Raw genomic sequence first — 21,418 nt, 5'->3', positions numbered from 1 at the left:
TCATCTTAATTTTCATACTTAGAGCACTTTGAAGTAGAACTGATACATGTAAAAGTGATCTATTTCAGTTGAAAAACATGCAGCATTCATTGTTTTTTATTAACTGCAACTTAACCCAAGAAATTACTGCCTAATTTTTGTTTAATTTTGTTTTGTCTTCTCATCAACAGAACACTAAATCTTAGTTCCGACAAAGAAACATATAATCTTTGAGCCATGCAAATGAGACAAACATGATAAAAAATGAGAATGAAAACAGCTGATGGGAGAGATGTTTAGGGGAGAACATACTCATTCCTGTGAATCTTTATACCCTTATTTTTAGACCTCTTCCATCTACCATGAACTATGTAACCTAAGACAGAGTATTTTCCTCTAGAATCTAGTCACTTAATTAAAAAAATAAAATAAATAAGAGTGGCTTTTATTAGACCACTTCTAATTTCTCAATATGATGGCATATTTTGTAGTATATTTTTATTTAAGTGAACATCAAACTTACATATACTAAACACAACATTAATTGGAAGTGAATCAAACCAAACATGAATTTAAGCTTAAATTAATCAGTTTAAATTTCTGGCTAGAGAATTCCAAAAATAGCAAATATTCATTTTTTTATTGTTAAAGTGCTATGACATTTTCAAAATCAGCAGAAGAGATATTTCTACTTAATAGCTTGTCTAAAATGATAACATGTTTTATATGTAGTCTTGCATAAGCAGGACGTCTAACATAAGCCTCTGATTTTAATGCTGTTTTGAAATCTCTTGTTAATTAAAAACTCAATTAAAGACAGGCCCTATCTAAGTCTAGCCATCATCTTTCATTGCGAGGGTTTCTGTGATGGAATGGATATGGAATAATGAATTTTCTTCTCTCACCCCAGCAGTTAGTGGTCCTTTCAAATCAGAGTTTAGGTAGATGGGCGGCGCTGTGTGTGGAAGCTTGAAAGCACTGGACCCTCCCCCTATATACCTGGCCTGTATGTAAACAGAGAGTTTTAGTTTCCATAATATCATGGAACGATTTTCATTGACATAAACTCATAGTAAGTCATAAGAACAGCATAAAGATGCTCATTAGCCCTCGGGCATATTGTATTCATAGTAACTTTAATAAACTAAGAAAAAAACTGTTAATATTGGATCTGTGCTTCATAAGTAGACAGTTTTAGTATGTACATCTTCCTGATAGACATGCCATGCCTCAAGTAATCTCCATACATTTCTATTTATTTAACTTCATCTTTCCCAAAGAAATCATCTTTGCTAACTGCTCTGTGAAAAATACACAAGCCTCCCCCCACTTAAGGTTTGTCAACTTTGAAAAGTTCTGACAGTAGCATATTCTGAACACTCAAATATCTGGCTGCTTCCAATTAAAGATTCATCACCATTCTGTATTTTAAACAAATAAAAATCTGGCACTTAAAAAAATTCTGTATTTTTGAAATCTGACTCTCCAGATGAATTACTAATTAAAATGGTTTCCTAAGACTCCATGCAAGAACATTGACTTTAGATTTTCTTGGGTCTAAGAGCAGAATTAGTCAGTCAGGTACACTCATATTTGGGATAGCAATCCAAAAGGGGGAAAAATAGATAAGAAGTTGAAAAGCATAAAAATCATGTTCAAATTTGAAGTAAATTAAAGGTGAATTGAAAAAAAAAGCTGTCAATTCTTAACAATGAATAGTCACAAAGTTTGAGATAAGGGCAAGGGTCTCAGAAAAAGATTTTAAATATAAACTCAGGTCAATACTGCCTCTGCATTTCCCCCACAAAGATCTCTTTGAAAAAATATTGAAAATAATCTAAGGTTTGAGATGAATTTGGATATAAAACCAGTAAACACTAATTTCTCTTTTTTGTGATCTTCAAACTATTCTGTGATTATCTCCATAGTCAAATCTTTTTTATTAACCGTATTTACTATTTCAATTATTTTGATTAAAAGGTATGATTGAAGTATACATTTATCCATTTTGAAAATAATGAAAATGCTCTATAAAATCATTTTTATGTGTAATACAGTTTTTATTTGATCACATCATGACTATATCAAACCATCATGACTCAGCAGATACTGTATGAAAAATATTTGATCATTAAGGTTGCTTCAGTGTAGCCTCCTGCTTTCCAAAAGTGCTTATACCTATTAGGACTAATTGTGTTTTTTTGTAGTTACTTCTTAGGCAACAATTCATATTTACATTTCAAAAATCAGAGCTAGCTAGACTCAGCCATCTAAGTCACATTAATGTAATTTTGGTCAATCAGTCAGCAAATTGGTAAATAAATATCTATTGAATGTCATGTGCAAAGTACATTAAAAGTATATCTGGGGGGCACTGAAGCATAGTTTAATCTTCCTTGAGTAAATAGAAAAAAATTTAAATGGAGTACTAAAAAGCTATTTTCTTTAAGTATCTAAAATTGGCTTAATTCTATCACTAGAAATAAAAATGATGGGGAAAAAATGAGAACTCTCTTTCTGAAAAGTATATAAAGTATGTCCTCATCAGTTCATATACTACTTATATACACTGTACTTTTTCCTAAGAAAAATTCAAAGAATAAGAAAAGTCTATTATTTAATATGTCTTTCTTCTTCATAGATAAATTGTCAAATAACAATGTGTACCATATGTATAGTCTTTCACTTTCAAGTGGAAAACAGCAAAACTTAGGGTTCCAGATTTATTTCATGAACAATTTCAAATATAAGAGTTAATTAATAATTAATAGTAAATACAAATTTACTTCTAATTAGGAAAAAAAATACTATAATATCTTTTTATAGTGTAAAGATTTATACATACAGTAACAATTGATTCCTTTTTGGAGAAATAAATATTTGACCATCAATTTCAGTCTCACTATGGATTCAGAACTAGCCTAAATGTATGGGACCCTATTCAATTCAACATCTTTGGGAGCAGCTTTTGCTATAAGTTGAACCCATTTGGAGATAGATCAGTCACTGTGATTATTTACAATGTAAATGTGGATTTAGGGCAAAAGACCTTTAATATATGAGAAAATAAATTAACCATTTAATAAATGAATGAATACGCTAAGAAAAATCAATTCCATAATAGGAAACAAATGTTCTTAATTCACAATAAAATATTCTATAATTATCATTGTAAAATATGAAGATAATACAGTGTAGTGGATCTTTGCAAGTTTACTTTATATGGATAATTGTATTATTTATCTATTTCTCTTTAAAGCTGCTCATCTGAGCATATAATAAGAACAGAAAATTTACCAAAAAAAGTCAGATTTTTCGGCTTTGTGTATCAATGACATGACTCAATAAGAAGGCTATCATGGCAGAAAAAAATATTTTCCAAAAGTAATTTGATTACAAACAAATCCAAGGGCACAGCTTAGTTGAATCAGTGAAACAAAACACTACTGGAAATAAAATACTTACTTTGGCAATGAAGTACTGCACTCTTTATATTATTAAAAAATAAATCAGACAGTATTTTTATACTAGGCTGTATATTTAGATATTTTAGCATGTCAATACATTTGGGTAAGACATTTTAAATAAACTATACACATTTATAAACTAAATGAATGAATAAATGCATATATTCTAAAATATGTTATCTTAACTTCATGCTTCAGGTCCATAATTTTATTTTTTCTTTAAAAGAGACTGTAACATTCAATGCATCCTTAAGTTATTTAATATAACATGAGATAAAGGAAATATTAAAATTCAGGACTGTCTTACAGATAAATGACTCAGGGATGTTAATGCTTACTCTTCATCATCTTAAAACATATTACCTTTGTTGCATCTACCATAAACCCAGGATCTAAAAGACCTCCATCGTTGTGATCATGATCCACCTCATACATGTTATAAGATGGATTGCCAATTTCTACATTGATTCCTCCATTGATAATAGGCTGTCTTCTAATAGTTTTTGTCCTAGAATATATGAACATTAATGTAAGTGTAAACTGTCTCAATATTAAAATCATGATACATAAAGCCATTTTATTTGTAGATTTACTAACAATATAACTCATAGAGAGTTCATAAATAAAGTGCATTCAAAATAAACGATATTTATCAAGCCATAGAACAAAAAGGGTCTTAATGTGGTAAGTTATTTCCTCGAATTATTTAGATTTAACTGCAAAAAATGCACTTGGAACATATTCCTATTAAATAATTAATACATTAATTGAAACTGAATATTCACTAATTCATTATTTTTTTTTTAAATTTTTTTATTTATTTATGATAGTCACAGAGAGAGAGAGAGAGAGAGAGAGGCAGAGACACAGGCAGAGGGAGAAGCAGGCTCCATGCACCGGGAGCCTGATGTGGGATTCGATCCCGGGTCTCCAGGATCGCGCCCTGGGCCAAAGGCAGGCGCCAAACCGCTGCGCCACCCAGGGATCCCCTAATTCATTATTTTTTAAATTCACTTTGACCTATGATTTCTGAAAATCATGACTAAAAGTAGTGATAAAGAACCTTTGAAATAAAATTTCAATCCCCAAGTCATCTGTTTAAAAAAAAAACAAAACTCTCACAAACACTTGGTTCTAGATAATAACCTTATAGACTACATATACCTTCCAGATCTTTATAACTGCATATTCACATAAATTGAAAAATTACACTTTGAGGAATTTATAAACTATACCAATGCAGAATTTCTGAATGAAATGCACACATGTGATATAAAAGACATATTCAGCATCATTGTATTGACATCACTAATCTTACACATTACGATAATAGGATGCACTTCGGAGATTCTTGCTGTTTCATGGAAAAATTACCACAGCTGTAAAATTCAACTGAAATTTTAATTAACATGTCCTCTTGTTAGTTTTGTTAGAATATATAAATAGAGCCATTCTATTAACATAACAAGGGAAAACTGTCTAAATTATACTCACTTTAAAATGAAACAGAAGGATAAAATGGTTTGAAAACAATATTTTGCACTTGGAATAACTAAATCATGTTGTTAAGAATTTTAAAAATTAAAGGGGAAAGTCACTACATATCTGTAACTATATGTGTAATTTATTTACTGACTGTCTAAACCATGGAATCTTACCTTCTTTTTCTTTTACAAAGCACTAAACCAATTACTAAGGTGGTTATCAAAGTCACCAGGAGGACTAGAGGCACAATGATGGCAATGCTTCCTGAAAAATAAATAAATGAATAGGTGAACACATAAATAAAATGAATTAAAATCTGATATAACTGAATATTATATCAAATGATTTGACCACTGATATCATGAAAAGAAAGCTCAGGCCAAACATCTATATTCTTAGTTCATATCCATGTTACTGAAAAATCACTCTCCTATTAAGATTTTTTTTTTTTATAATTCAGTAACATTTATTTTACATAAAACAATTTTCAAAGAATACATTTAAAAACCATCTAGATACTGATTTTATTGCATTACAAAAAATTAAGAGGCACAATTTAGTATTCAAATAAACTGTGAGGGGTGGAGGCGGGGCTTAAGATCGCTACAGTGGTGTTCCTTAGTCACTTAATGGCTCTGGGAACAAGAGTCTTTAATGAGGCAGTAGTGCACTTCATTTAGTAGGAATAAATCACATAAAATATATACTTTTATACAGAAAGTGTTATTGTATTACCACTTTCAATTACTTTATAAAAACTTCATTTTGAATTGCACAAAAGTTCTTTAAAATTGGTAACTCCCAGAATATAGGGCTTAGAACTAAGTATCTTGATCTGCTGGAAATGTTTCTTTAGATATCTTTCATTAATATGTTGCAGTTAAATCTCTTGAGGTTAGAAATACTGATTTGTCAGTCTGAGTGTGATTCTCACTACACACATTTACTTTCAAGGAGTACACGCGGCAAGTCAGATTGCAGCCTCGCCAATTAGGACATCAGTGTTGGATACTGATATACATAGGCCTAATATCAGTTTCACATCTTCCTTAGAGTGAGTCCTTGGATAGGTTATTTAAAACTGAGGGCTTCTGCTTCTCACCAATAAAACAGAGACAGGGAGATCTATAATACAGGGCTATTAGAATGGGGTGTGGGGAGGCAAGGGGGATTCTCTTTCTTAAATTCCAGTTCCAGAATAATGTCAGCAAAATAAATCTGAGGATTTGGCCTTATGTTGTAAATGTCCATTTTCACATTTTTCATGTATTTATAAAAATTATCTTAGGCTATAATCACCTATCTTCAAAATGGAATAAATGATCTGTGAAATAGATCTCCAAGAGTGGTCAGAGAAACTGGGTCTAGTTTTTATGCATCTGAGCATAGGGGAGAACCTCTGCTTCTGCCTTGGTAACAAGAGCAACTATCTCTGTCTTCCCAGAGGAAGGAGACAATGCCCCTTTGCTGCTAACGTGATCCACAGGAAAACACCTACCGTTGTGTCATTTATGCAGGAAGAAAACTGAATGTGAGGGTTTCTTAATAACAGGAGAGTATTAAGTAGCTTGATCAACAGTGTAATGTTAATTTTTCCAACAGACAAATATCTAGAGCCTGTGAGAAAAAAGCTTTGTCTATTTAGAATAAACATCTGGTTGATTCATTTGAGTCCGCTTAAAATTAAAACAAATGAGTCCCAAAAGAAATTGAAATTTTTTGTGGGGATCTGGAATGCCTCAAGAATGAAATGTTAGGAATTATGAAATATATGAATTTCCTCTACAAATACACATACATGTAAAAATAATATGGTAGAAAAATTGTTAATATTTAGCACAATAAACAGCTGCATAAGGTCTATAAAATAGTAACATGGATCAGTTTTGATAGCTCTAGACAGAAGATATCAGTATGACATAGTCCATACTGGAGATTGCTTACCAAAATACCAAAAAGTCTTTATTAAGGAAATCTCACATATAAGATAATCTTCCTTTCTTTAAAAAAAAGTAAAATAACTAACCCTTCCATGCAAGAAAAAAAAATGACTTGCTTTATTTAGTCAGTTCCTAAAATGTAAAACTCATTTTATTTTATTTATTTTTAAGGATTTTATTTATTTATTCATGAGAGAGAGAGAGAGAGAGAGGCAGAGTCATAGGCAGAGGGAGAAGCAGGCTCCATGCAGGGAGCCCGATGTGGGACTCGATCTCAGGACCCCAGGATCATGACCTGAGCCAAATGCAACGTTCAACTGCTGAGCCACCCAGGGGTCCCTAAAACTAATTTTATTATTTCATGTTCTTACCAAAACTATACAACAACTTCATGTGTTTGATATTATATTACCTTCTAGGTTTTGGGAAAGTGAACTTTATATGAATGTGTAATTTATTAGTAATTAATGAAAGCAGAGAATCTGGCACCTTGGATAGTAATTAACATTTATTCACAAATTTTTAAATACCAGTGAACAGCTTGGTATCTTCATAAACTATGACTTCAACTGACTGATCATGACTTTATAAATATTCTTACTTTATTATTTATATTTTTCCCTTATAATTTGTGGTAAATTGGTAGATATAAAATACTTACCAATTCTGGTCTTAGGGTATACAAAGTTACTTTCCCATCACTGCCAATTGTACACTATTTAAAAATATATTTTACTTATTCTATGTAGTTTCCTCTATTCCTATTTAAGGTAGAAATGCTGTTATATATACATACTAAAAAATTTACCTATCTCTTTCTTTTTCTTTGTCCCATTTGTGATGACAGTTCCAACTCCTTACACTGTAGCCCTTTTAGAACCTAGAATTCTAATATGTTTATATAAAAAAAAAAAAACACAACTGTAATAATGCTTAGTGTAGCCAGTAAATAATGCAGGGTGGCAGTTGGGCAAGTTTTTAAAATTGGGTTTTATAAAATTTTTATATCAAGGAAAATAATTGGCAACAACATATATCTTTAGAATTAGAAGACAGATTTTTTTTCAAAATAAGTAGAATATATAGCAGCAAATATATTGTAACATATATCAATCAAAGTTTACTGCAGGTTATTTTTTTTTAGCTGTAACTTATTGGTGGATTGTTCTAAGCTGATTTTTTAAAAAGCACATTCAGTACTTATTGAAGATAGACAGGGTATCTCGACATCTCGATAACCTTGTCACTTAAAATACAAATCTTTCTTTATACAGATTGTTAGGTTGCAGAGACCCTTTCTCTGGGAGAGGCAGGATAGCACAGCAGTTGAGATAATAAACGGTGGAGCCAGACTATCTTTGTCCAAATCTCAGCTTTCTAACAACTATACTTGGGCAAATTAGTTATCTCTGTCTCAGTTCACTCATCCATAAAATGAATGTCATCATTAATACCACCTCATAGTAATGTAAATAGGATTGTCTATTATATAGAAAGTGCGACATACATGTTTATTAAATAATTAAAAACATATTATTGCCATAGCACTGCGCTTGAGTGGGGGAAGGAGGTGAGATCATTTGGGGATATGTTGAACTTAAGATTTCCATGGAATACTGAATGATATAGATATTGCCATGGGCATGGATATAGAAATTGTGCAGTGGGACCTATGTCTCAAACTCAGGAGACAAACCAGGATTGATAATAGAAATTTAGGGGTAATTGACATAAATTTGGTAAGTGAGGTCAAGAATTATGGACCAACATGAAGAGTAAGTGACGAATGAGTTGTTCAAGAAGAGACAGGGAAAATGTATCTCACAAAGAAGAGAGTTGCTTCAAGAGGTAAGAAGAGAACCAGAATAATTCAGTATCATGGAAGTCAGAGCGAGACAATCTCAACCTTTGTTTATTGGTTGAATTTATAGTGGAAAAATATAAGCATTAAATATGCCATTACAATTAATCTCTTTTGACATGTTGCTACATATTCTGCTCTTAAATTCATGTTCACATACATGTATAAATGTGAATGTAGATATATTTTTGTGATTAGGATGTTTTCTTTTGAGCATTATGATAAACAAAAATTATAAAGAAAATATCCTCACTTTGTATCACTCTCTCTCATCCCCTTGATCCCAGCACACTGGTCTTTAAGTCCCTTGAGCATCTCTCTTTCTTGTTCCAGGGTTTCCATACCTGCTGTCTGTCCCTTGTGTTTGAAATACCCTCAGCTTCTTCTCTTTCTAATCCTTCAAATCTCAGCTTCTATATCATCACTTCAGAGAAATCACTCCTGACCTCAGATCTCCTCTGCCGTTCTCTATTTTTTGCTTTTATTTTTGCTTCCTTAACAAAACCAATCAAAATTTACAATTATTTCATAAATCTCCGTGCTTACTCATTTGTTTCCTTGCTTGTTTTATTTCTGTTTACCCTTCTAGAACGTCAGCTTCATTGAAGAGGCACTGTCTGTCTCACTCACTCACTTTTCTCTGGGATCTCATTCAGTACTTGACACTTTGTTGAGGCTTAATAAATATTTGATTTGGAAGAATTAGGACAAAGCATTATTTTGTTGCATGTTTCAGTTATCTCTCTATATCTGCAAATTGTTGGTTCCTTGGTGCACATAATTAGTCATTTTTTCTATTTTAAAACAAGATGGTATAAAAGAGATAAGGGCAAAATAGGAAAAGAGGAAACACAATTCCGTAACAGATACCACATCTCTGTTGTCACTGCACTAAAATAGAGCATCTCAATATTACTGCCTCACAAATGCTGAGTATATTTTTATCCTCTTTTATTTTAGCAAATACGAATAGCATAATTCAAAAATTGAGCATCCACTCCCTTAAAACTTGAGGTGAAATTTAAATAGAAGTGCCCAAGGAATATTTTATCATATTTAATTTAAAACTCTTCAAAAACTTCAGAAGAGTCAGACTAGCTTCTTTTAAGTGGAACCTCAGCAGAACATGCTAGGCTAATAGATCCACTTAATTCCACAGGCTGATTTTTTTAGATACTTAAAACAACAAAGGCCAGAAAACATCAGTATGAGTACTCAGAGATGATTAAGAAGCTGTGCATCAATTAGAAAGGTAAATCTCCGTGCAGGCTGACAGCAGTCAGGCCAACAGAAGCAGTGTATTCTTTATTATTCCAGGGTTCAGTTATGGAATGCTTCACTGTTAGTGGAAACGCAGATCTGAAAACACACTGCTAAAGTGTCTACCTATCTTATCGGGCAGATGATTTTTCCCCAAGTTTGGGGAACATTTGACAACCATTTAAAACTATTGGGCTTTATCTTACGTAGGATCAGTTTAACTAGTTTTTTTCCCCCTTCTTTCAAAGTTATTGAGGCAAGTTTCTGTAAGCATAAATGTCTGATGATAAGTACCTTTTAATAGTGTCATTATGTGGTCAACTTTGCTCAAATTTAAGAAAATCTGACATTTACATAGCTAATAGCCCTTTCAATGTGCATTGATACTTCTATTAAATTTAATGACTTTAAATCAGTGATGGAAGGAAGGACATTAGAGTCTTTGATAAAGGATTACAAATACTTGCGACTCTTTCTGTCTGATGCAGTCTCTGTTTTAGAACTGCTGTATGTGATTAGAGACTTCTGCCTTGTAAGGGAGCTTTTTGCCCCTGCAAATAATTGGAGACTTCACCTTCCAATAAAAACATCTGGTGTTCCCCTCCTGCAAACCATTTCCAAACACCAAACTTTCCTTTGTGGATGGAACTTATGTAAAATTTGAAAATTGAATGGATGTGCTACTTTATATCCTTCTTTCCTTTTCAGAGTTTATCAATATTTAAAATTGTTTTCGACTCTTTAAAAGGCTATGTATTTCAGTCATCTTAGATAATTGAGAGATTGCCGGAAATAAAAGCCTAACATATAACTTGTCTTCATAATTCTCAGCTTATAAATTCAGTGTGTTCCATAGGTTCAAATGCATTTGAACTGCATTTTTCATTTAAAAACAGTGCTGTTGGGCAGCCCCGGTGGCCCAGCGGTTTAGCGCCACCTTCAGCCAGGTGTGTGATCCTGGAGACTGGAGATGGAGTCCCACGTGGAGCTCCCTGCACAGAGCCTGCTTCTCCCTCTGCCTGTGTCTGTCTGTCTCTCTGTCTCTGTCTGTTATGAATGAATGAATAAATAAATAAATAAATAAATAAATAAATAAATAAATATCTAAAAAAAAACCCCAATGTTCTTAATTATTGTTGAGTTTTGTAACTGGAAAATCATATGTAAATGAGTGTGCCTCCAGAACTATTATTGGCAACATGTGTATGAGCTCTAGATCCTGGGAAAAAAGAATAGGACACTGGGACCCTGCGTGTAGGGTACAAAAATGGCATTCTTTTCACTTTGACAGTCTTTACTTTTTCACAAACTCCATGATACGTTTTTTTGTTTTCATGAAACTTTTTTTTTTTCCACCAGAGGAAAACTGGTAAGGCAAGCATTTGTCCATCAGTGAAGTTACTTTTCTTCTTCAAGAATATATTTACCCACTTACTAGATATTACATATTTCAAAAGTTCTCCTCTCATAATAAAATGCATGACAATATGTGTGAATTGGGAAACTTTATTTTTGACTTTCATTTTGAAAATCTTTATAAAATCGTTTAAAGTTGTTAAAAATATACACAACAGACACACACAATGATGATGTAGATGGACTTTCAAATCCAGATGTAGTCCTGAGACTACAGCTGCATAAAGCAATTTGTAAAATGCTGAGCTATATTTTAATACAGTTCAAAACCAATACTTTGAAGACAAAGAAGCAATAAATCAACCACGATTCTTATTGCTTGTTAATATATTTTTCCTTAAGTCTACCAGTCAAGATTGCTTTATAACGACATACTGAAATGCAATCCAAGAAAATACACTTTGGTCTAATTAAAACATGGAATTACTTTTTTTCCTGGAGCATTTTCATATCCATTGTGCTATTTGCAGCCTTGGTAGCTGATGGACATTTCTCCAGAAAAGGTTATGCTAGGTTTGACAATGTGCATTCTGAAAACTGCCCAAGTTTGCTGTCTGAAAGAGCACATAAATGCTAGAACCTGTCACCAGGTGAGCTCAGTGCTTCATCTTTCCAAAAACAACTGGATTGCAATGCATCTCCTGCAGAATTCCGTGAAGGACACTTTCCAAGATTTAAGTCCCCCAGTCATGGCATACAATACAATTCCTGCACCATATGGAACACCCACCACCCAATATATTAACCTGAAGAACTTACTTGTGTTAATATGATCAGACTTGCTGCTCTTTGGGGCTGGTCTCTCACACTGTGTGCCTGACCAGTTGGTGGAACATCTAGAAAAATTAAAAAAATAAAGAAGAAAAATTGGTTTATAATAAAACTCACAAATCTGCTAATATAATAACTTTAACCAAATGAAATGAAGGGCCAGCCATCACTGATTCATAAATATTAGGTATAGAGTTCTGCTAATGTCCTGTATATTGCCGGTATGTGGAGGGTAGTTTCAACTGGACGTCATTTGTTGAAAATTTTTTTTTTAAATTTAGGTTTACAGTCATTTTTCTTTATCCTATGTTAAAACTTAAATTTAGTATATTTTATAGCAAAACTGAAATCTTAATTAAGAATTAGGAATCAATTTAAGAAGTACTGAAAATTGCAAGTAGCCACAATAAAAACTGAGTTGGCCTGTCAAGCAGATCAATCTTTAAGTTTCTGGGACTTTTTTTCCCCCTGGCCTGCTCTATGTCCAAAGTTTAATTAAAACCCAACAGCAAATGGTCATCTGTCTCAGTTCAAACTGCAGAATTTTTACTCTTCTAATCATGCATAGGGAAATGCAGTCCGTTCCCATTTAAAATCAGACTTCTGTCTCTATGGAATCAAGAAAACGTGCCCAAGTTTTTAGTGGAAGAAGCAGTCTTCCCCATATAGGTACCATGACACTATGATGAAAAGTCTCACAGAGGGTGAAAATAATAGATCTGGTTAAAGTCCTTTACTTAAACATAAATCACAGCCATATAATTAGCTGGATGCATCAAAATAAATGCTGGAATGGTTTTAGCTACATTTCAATAATGCCTATTGGCTAGCCCAAGATGCCTCTGTGCATCTGTCAGAGGAAATCCACAGAGAGACCGCTTAATTGGCTTCAATTCTTATTTAAAATGACTGTCAAATGTCACCATATTAAGAATAGTTGCACACAATGAAAGAACAGCTTCCAGAACCATTTCAAGTAGATCTCTCTGGGCATGGTGGCCAAACTAAATAACTGCAATTTCAAGGTTTCTGCCAATAATGTCATAGTCAATTCAGATAGCTGAAGCTGTGCTTGGAACAAGGCTTCGATGATGCCATGTGAATTATCTGGGATATCTGTGAGTACAGCGTTGGCTCTCCTAAAACATGGGTGAAAGCTCATAAAATCATCATGACTGAAAACTTCAAATCATGAAAACAAAAATTTGTTTCATTAAAGCATATATTAATGTCAGCATAATTGACAATAATGTTATAATTCAAGAATATAGTTATTTGATTAATAATGATATTGTAAAAGTATGAGTATGGATTATGGTTTAAATGAATATTAATATATTATTATTAGGTCATCATTCATGCATCATCTTACCTTTTTGTTTAGATTTTTTATAACAAGTTTATGTATCTATTTCCTATACACATTTACTATATACCATAATGCAATAAATCATTAAAGTAAATAAATTTTAAGGCCAGGTCAATGACTCTGTCTACATTCCTGAAGTAAGGTAATGGAATGAGCACATTTTTACAAAATTATAATAAAGTGAACAATGGATAAAATCATTGATTTTTAAAAGTCATTTCTTTTCCTCACCTGTGGTTTTACAGATGATCGATCTACAAAAGTGTTCCAATTCTTTACAGTTTGTAATTCTTGACACAGTCCACAGATAATTCAAAATAATGTGTTTAGGATGATTTTGTAAAATGTTGTTGGAGTGAATTCTGATCATTGCAAAATTCTTTCTGTTTTACATAGCTTTACATTTGTCAAATCTTCCTGAGGAAGTTTTACATACTAATGGAAAAAAGACCAATACTGATTGCTTAATAATTTTATTATATAGCTTATGTATTCAAGGTTATTTTTGTGCAGGCATATTGAATTACTGATTAAAATATAAAAATTGGCTCTTTACATTACCTTCTTTGATAACCAAATAAAAAGAAACCTAAATCAGGGTTCATATTAAATAAGAAGAAAGACCTGAGATACATTTTGTTATGTTATTACTAGAGATAAGTACCTCTGGGCTCATCATTACACTGAGATGCTTAGAAGTCAAAAAGTGAAATTGCTCAAAATAGGAGGATTAAATGCTAAATTACCAGATTGTGTTTGGACACGAACATCACATATTTTAATTACTTTAGGAAGTGATGAAATATATGGCTTTAGAACCCCAGAAGAATAAAAAGAGATTTTTAAGCAAACAAGTAAGGATAGTGTTATTCTTAATTCCAAACTCTGGAATTATTTAGGTAAGACAGGTGGTGTTTCTGAACTGTACTAATTATCTATTTTATCCAGAGCTTGGAACCCAGTATTTATGATGGATAAAAGAAATCACCTACTAATGGTAATAAATCTCTTCTCTTTTAAATTGTGGAACCACTTTTAAATTCCTAATCTTCAAGGAATATTTTACTTATTACATACTGGAAAAAACTCTCAAAGACGGTGCTGGAGAAATAATTAATTTTAACAGTTATACATCTTAATAAGCTGATGATCACCTTGCAATTTTCCCTATACTCCTTATAAAACAATGTTTTATGGCCAAAGATAAAATGTATTCTACTGTTCAACATTTGTTACATTTTTAAAAAATTATCTCTTTTGAGATACTAAATCAAATAGAAGTCATTATTCTTGTTGCCTACCTTACAAAATGACTACTTAAGGCATTTGCTGCTCCACGAGCTCTTCTTCCAGTGGTTGATTTAAGACCAAGGACTTTTACCATCTTTAAAGAAATTCATAAATTTTTATACTCTGAATAGACTACAATGATCAAAGCTATTAAGGGCAGAACATTTAGGAATCGGAATATCTGAGGATCATCAAAATTTCTTGTCCAATTCCTCACTGAATCATTTGCATTACTGTGCTGACTATGATATTTCTGGCATCTCTTTTTCATTATTCCTCAAGTAAAATCCACAGTCCATGCCCCGGTCACCTTTAATCTGTACTGTTGTAATCCACTGCTACCTACTAGTTATCTTCAGATAATTGTCTTCAAGGAAATCCTTCGTGTACCTCCCAAGATTTAAAATAATTTTTTAAATGTTTTTTAAAGTTTATTAATTTATTTAAAATATTTTATTTATTTATTCATGAGAGACACAGGGAGACAGGCAGAGACACAGGCAGAGGGAGAAGCAGGCTCCATGCAGGGAGCCCAATGTGGGACTCAATCCCGGGACCCCGGGGTCACACCCTGAGCCCAAGGCAGGCGCTAAACTGCTGAGCCACCCAGGGATCCCCTATTTATTTATTTTAGGGAGGGAGGGAGAGGGGCAGAAGGAAAGAATATCCAAGCAGATTCCTGTTGAGTGCAGAGCCCAACACAAGGCTCAATCTCATGAGCCATGAGATCAGGACCTGAACAGAAACCAAGAATTTGATGCTTAACTGACTGAGCCCCACAGATGACTACCTGCCTTTTCTTTATTCCTTACCAGCACAAACACTTCTGTGTCATTCCTTTTACTCTTATTCTATAGGTTGTTTCCTACTATCCTTAACCTTAGGACAATAAAAATCCCCTTCTTTTTCTTATGTGTTTACCACTATGGCAGTCTGAATTATTTAACATTTTTAACACTGGTGAATTTTAACTAAGTATTGTTGGAACATAGATAGAAAGAGAGAGAAAGAGGTAGAGAGAGACTTATTTATCTAAACTATCTTTTATCTTTCTTTTTTTCACATCATCATATAAAGATATTGCTTCTGGCAGGTTTTTTATACATTTTTTTCATCATGATAAATGTACAATTAAATCTCCATCTTCTGTTTCTCCCACCCTCCTGTCCACCTCCCCTGTGGTAACCATTTGTTCTCTATAGGTAAGAGTCTGTTTCTTGGCTTCTCTCTAATTTTTTCTTTGCTCATCTGTTTTGTTTCTTAAATTCCACACATGAGTGAGATCATATGGTATCTGTCTTTCTCTGATTGACGTATTTAACTTAGCATTATACTCTCTAGCTCTATCCATGTTATTGCAAATGGAAAGATTTCATTCCTTTTTTATGGCTCCTAGCAGTTTCTTGAAGTCAATAGCTGCCTGGTAAAGTGTTATAGATTTTACAGTTTTTGACTTCTTCCCTTCTCTCTAAGGCTATTGACATTAAAAAGAAGATTATTTACTGCTGCATTGTTTTCTTAATCTTATTCTTCCACTTACATTATAGCTATATGTATAAAATAGTCTGAATTCTAATATATTTTGTGATATTTCATTATGTACTATATTAGTATGGTTAGCAAACTGAAAAAAAAATTGCTAAAATTGAAATTCTAGAGTCCCCTATATCAGGGATTTTCATTAAGTAGCTTGGAGTTTGGACCAGAAATCTTTACTTTGACGAAGTGATTCTGATGCAAGTAATTCACAAATCACACTTCAAGAAATATTTGAGACAACTTATTGCTATAGTCCCATAGACTTTGTCCTTATATCAAATATTATTTGATCTTTTAAAAAAATTTTTGGGTGAGAATAATAATATGCATGCCCAGCATGATTATTCAGAAGATTAAATTATATTGGTAAAAGTTCTTTACATAGTATTAGAAAGCTGAGTAAGTTTTTGATTTTGATAACTAATTTTCATCTGAATGTTACTATATAAAATATGCAGTTAGTTAAAAAGTAGTGTTTAGAGGACTTAGTAGTTACTGTGTCCTTTAAAAATTTGTGAAATTATTGTATAGTTATAATATACTCTGTTTCAATTGTAATATTCTGTATCACAAGGGAATGCCTTTATGTAAAGGCAATAGCAGAACAGATATTACTAGGAAGAATAGTAAACATTTTCAGAATATCAAAATCAGGTTGGCAAATATAAAGGGGATAAAAAATAATCTCTAAAAGGAACAGTTTTTATATGTAAGCATAGATACAAGACATATAATTAAACTGTCCAAAATGCTGCTATCTCTGAAGTAGTACAGTGATTGAGAATTGAGAATATTAGATACAAAATACAACAGGTGTTGTAAAATCTGAGATACTACCTTTCACTGTATAACAATGATCAACTTACATGGACTACAAATGTCATTTTGCAGAAATGTGGTCTAGAGTCACCTGCTTTGGGAGAAGTTCAAAATAAAATAATGAGATTAATATCTACTCCCTTTTTTCATCAAATTTAAAGGTCACGGGACTCTTCTGACCAACCAAAGTAAAATTCAAAGGTGAACCTTAAAGTAATTTGGAATTGAATTTCTCCTCCTCGATATATGTGCTAGGCTACGCTTATTAACCATGATGATAGAGACATTCAGGGAAAAAAAAAAAAAACTCACAGGGGAAAAAATGGCACAAAGGGATTAAGGAAACCTTAGAAAACTTGTGCATAGTGCCATGCATGCTTTAGTGTTCCAAAAGCTTCAGTTAAAAAAAATGAAAAATACTACATTTTGTGCACTAGATTTATATAGTAGTATTTCCATATTTATGTAAAGAAATTTAAAAAAAAAGCACTGGCAAAATACTTTGTCCAATTAATTTTGCAAATTTCTGGTGTTGAAATGACTACATTTGCATGGTGTTCCTCACTTTGACTCACTTTGACTCTCTATACTGTTGTGTAATTCCCAGTATCTTTTGTGCCCTTTCCATGCGAACAGTAGTTTGTAAGATGTTATGTAGACAGATATTTATTCATCGGTTTGTTAATTTTATTGTAAAACACTTTTCAATATCTTATTGTTTCATGACTTTCTGAGTTAAAATTATTTCATATACACATAATGATTCATATTTTTTGTAACATGCCCCCTAAATTTCCCGTACTAACTTTGATGTGAAATTTTGCATAAGATCCAATTAACATTTGCTGAACTTTGTGCCAGATCTTAGGATAAGTATATTCATACGAAAAATACTATTACTCACTCTTGTAATAACCTAGGAGTTGGAATTACTATGTGAAGTGAGGATGTGCATATTCAAATAATTTGCCAGGAAAAAAATAGCTTAAGTAGAGGAATAAAATGTGATGTCATTATTTCATTATTGTTTTCTGCAATAATGCCATGATCATTCTAATTCAATGCAGGAGTAGGGAGAAATGCTTTTCTTTAGTCCCTTATGCCCAGGAGAGTACCAATTTCTCAATAAAAAGTCAGAATATTGTCTGAACAAAAGGAAATAGTGTATTTTTTTGAGTCGTAGATTTGTAAGAATTACCACATTACCTCAGACCTGTGATCAAAATGTTTAACTTTCTGTCTCTAGCAGTGAAACTGAGGAATATATTATTAAAGAGTGTTTATATCCTTCTTGATATCAATTTCACATCTTTATATTTGTTCCAAAATATTGTACATGTGTCTAATATATCTTTAAAGATCCATTATCTATAAGTTCATCTATATTATTACTCAATCCACTCTTGAACTTCCAAAACTATTGACCCTTATTTCACTTATTTGGTATTTTTTTACATACAATTTTGCACTACAATTTCTATTTATGCAGTACTATTCTCAATCTAAATTTAACTGTTACTTCTTACATGGGAAAAGGCAGGTATTACCTTGTTTTTTTTTTTTTCTTCAGAAGGCTTAGGGTAGTAGCTTAAATTTATGTTTGTTTTTATAAGTATACTTGATTCTACTCTATAAGAATATAATTAATTGTTTGAAAATATTACAGTAAATCATTGTGTTATCTAGTACTGATAAGATTAGTAAGACAAAACTAATCTTACTTTAATATTAAGAAAAATTCGATCAGAAAGGGTTCTTGGTTTGAGAAATGTTAATGTGATAAAGTAAAAAAAAAAAAAAAAAGAGCGATATTCAATAAAATCTGACCAGTAATTATTTTAGGAAAAGTAAAAATTAATAAGAAATTGAAAAGGTGGCAATGAAAGAAATAAAATTAATAGAATGGATTTTTAAAAGTGATTTATTTTAAGAAGTAAGGTGGAATAAAAGAAGATGAAATCTAGTTTGCCAAGTAATTACCCATAAAGGGAAGTTTGTTAAGATTGAGTGGTTTAAGTTAGAAATGTTTAAACATATAATTTTGCACAGGCCACTTGAGCAGAAATGGCCACCAAAGTGTGAAATGATGACTGAATAAATACTAAAAAAAAAAAAAAAATCTATAGTAATGGAAAAGTTTATCATCTAGATATTCTCCAGAAAATTTTATTGAAAGCAGATCTGAAAAGCATGAGGTGTTTTTTAGACTGAGTAGACAATTTGTACTTCACTGAATACATTACATGCACCGGATAAAAAGGAATAGGAATAATAATAAAATTAGTGTTAAGTAATATGATGGATGTAACTAAAGACCTAAAAGCAGGCTATTACGTTAGAAACAGTGGTTATAATGCTATAGGTAAAGGTGAGAGGAAAAACATAATGTATGCTGTAATACAATTAGAGGGCTCTCTCTACACATTGCCAAGACAAAAGGCCAATCCTACAATTGTCTTAAAAAGCTACCAAACCATAAGGGGTGGGATTCTCTATGCTTAGTGCCATGGACACAAAGTAACTATTTTACCACCTGAATATTTTGTGATTTAGTACATGATAAAGGTGAACAATAAAGAATATTTCTATTAAAAAAAAACACCTCATGAATGCCCTTCTTATTTCTTAGGGCTTTTGTGTGGTGCCAGTGATGAAATTTGAAACAAATTATTATGAGGATGTCTGGCATATCTAACTGTTACATTTTTAAGAATCATTCAAGATACACTAATCCCATGCAAATCTGAGGCAATGGTAGGAAGATCTGGAAGTGTTATCGCAAGGTTTTGAGTGTATGAATGTCTTTAAGTCCGATATAACTTTAATTCTCTAAAAAAATATATTCAATTTACTTTCTATTGCACTACTCATGTGCTGGGATATTGATGTTAGTCAGACTCATTTATAGCCCAAATCACTGAAAAATGATTCTGACATCAAAATGGTCTTCTGCTTTCTGATATTTCAGCATAGCCTTTAGTCTACTTACAAGACTACTACATGTTCTCCAAAAGCTAACATGAAAGCTTCCCATCAATCATTTGTACTTGATTAAGGCACCCTGTGTTAGTATCAATATCAGCTTCCCAATTACCACCTTTCAGCCTTCCTCAAAATCTAGGACCTAAACTTTCAAAATATTTGTTTTACATTTAATTGTTTTAAAAAATAAAACAAGTAATCAAAAAAAAAGAGAGAGAGAGAGAGAGACATATGAGATAGATTGAGAATGATTTGCTAAAGTCAAGATTCAGTATGAATTAAACAATTTGTATATCCCATGTAGATGTTAGTCATACAACAGTCACCAGGTTTGTTTATAACATTTATAGAATCATGTTGCAGGCAGAAACAAGGAGACCTTAGGACAAAAGATGCCCATTAACACATTTCTTTCCTAATCCAAATGTTGATTACTTTCTGACTGAAGGTAAGAAGGTTTATGCAGGCAATGGGTAAAAACTGATTTAGAAAGTAGAGACAAATATCTTCAATAAATCTAAAATGCCATACAATATTACAGTTACATAATTTTACATTATGGAGAAAACTGCAATTTGGGGTTATAAATATTTTTATTCATTTGGTCAGCATACAATCATAAATATGGTATATTCTATATGCATATTTCCATATGATAAGTATCTAGAACATGCATTTGCCTATAACTATGCTAGATTGTGATGAACTTAAGGTGGGGATTGTCTATTATTCATCTTTGTATTCTCTCATTTCTCTTTTTTAAAGATTTTATTTATTTATTCAAGAGAGACACAAAGAGAGAGGCAGAGACATAGGCAGAGGGAGAAGCGGGCTCCCTGCGGGGAGCCAGACGTGGGACTTGATCCCTGACCCCAGGATCACACCCTGAGCCAAAGGGAGATGCTCAACTGCTGAGCCACCCAGGCGTCCCTGTATTCTCTATTTCTTGAGCAGTCTCTGGCACATGGTCAGAGTGTGTATGTGCCATTTAACTAAATGAATGAATAGATCCACGAGGCAGGGAAGATGCATGGTTGAACACATATAAATATGCGACTATATAGAGAGAAGTTTCATAAACATATGGGGTGCTTATTATGAAGAATGTGTAGCACCATTCATAAGAACTTGCTTTCAATTAGTTGTCAGTCAGTCATTTCTCACTAAAAGGAATATTGATCCACTACGGGAAACACTTCATATAAAAGAACCACAGTAATAGGCAAATATTTTCTTCCTT

The 21,418-nt window shown here is 32.4% G+C and overlaps 1 protein-coding gene across 1 annotated transcript in view; it reads right to left on the bottom strand.

Annotated features, from left to right (window-relative positions):
• Positions 1–21,418, bottom strand: part of LOC140596667 (low-density lipoprotein receptor-related protein 1B-like) — an 83,451-nt gene that overhangs the window by 6,934 nt on the left and 55,099 nt on the right. The window contains exons 4-7 of the mRNA XM_072745172.1: positions 12,168–12,244; positions 5,105–5,195; positions 3,810–3,954; positions 885–983 (exon numbers count right to left, since the gene is read on the bottom strand). Coding sequence (XP_072601273.1) covers positions 885–983; positions 3,810–3,954; positions 5,105–5,195; positions 12,168–12,244 — 412 coding nt within the window. The remainder of the gene's footprint in view (positions 1–884; positions 984–3,809; positions 3,955–5,104; positions 5,196–12,167; positions 12,245–21,418) is intronic.

Source organism: Vulpes vulpes, unplaced genomic scaffold, assembly GCF_048418805.1.
Source record: "Vulpes vulpes isolate BD-2025 unplaced genomic scaffold, VulVul3 Bu000000766, whole genome shotgun sequence".
Taxonomy (NCBI): Eukaryota; Metazoa; Chordata; class Mammalia; order Carnivora; family Canidae; genus Vulpes; species Vulpes vulpes.
Note: the sequence above shows the minus strand (reverse complement) of the source record. Positions and strands in the feature narration are given on the sequence as shown.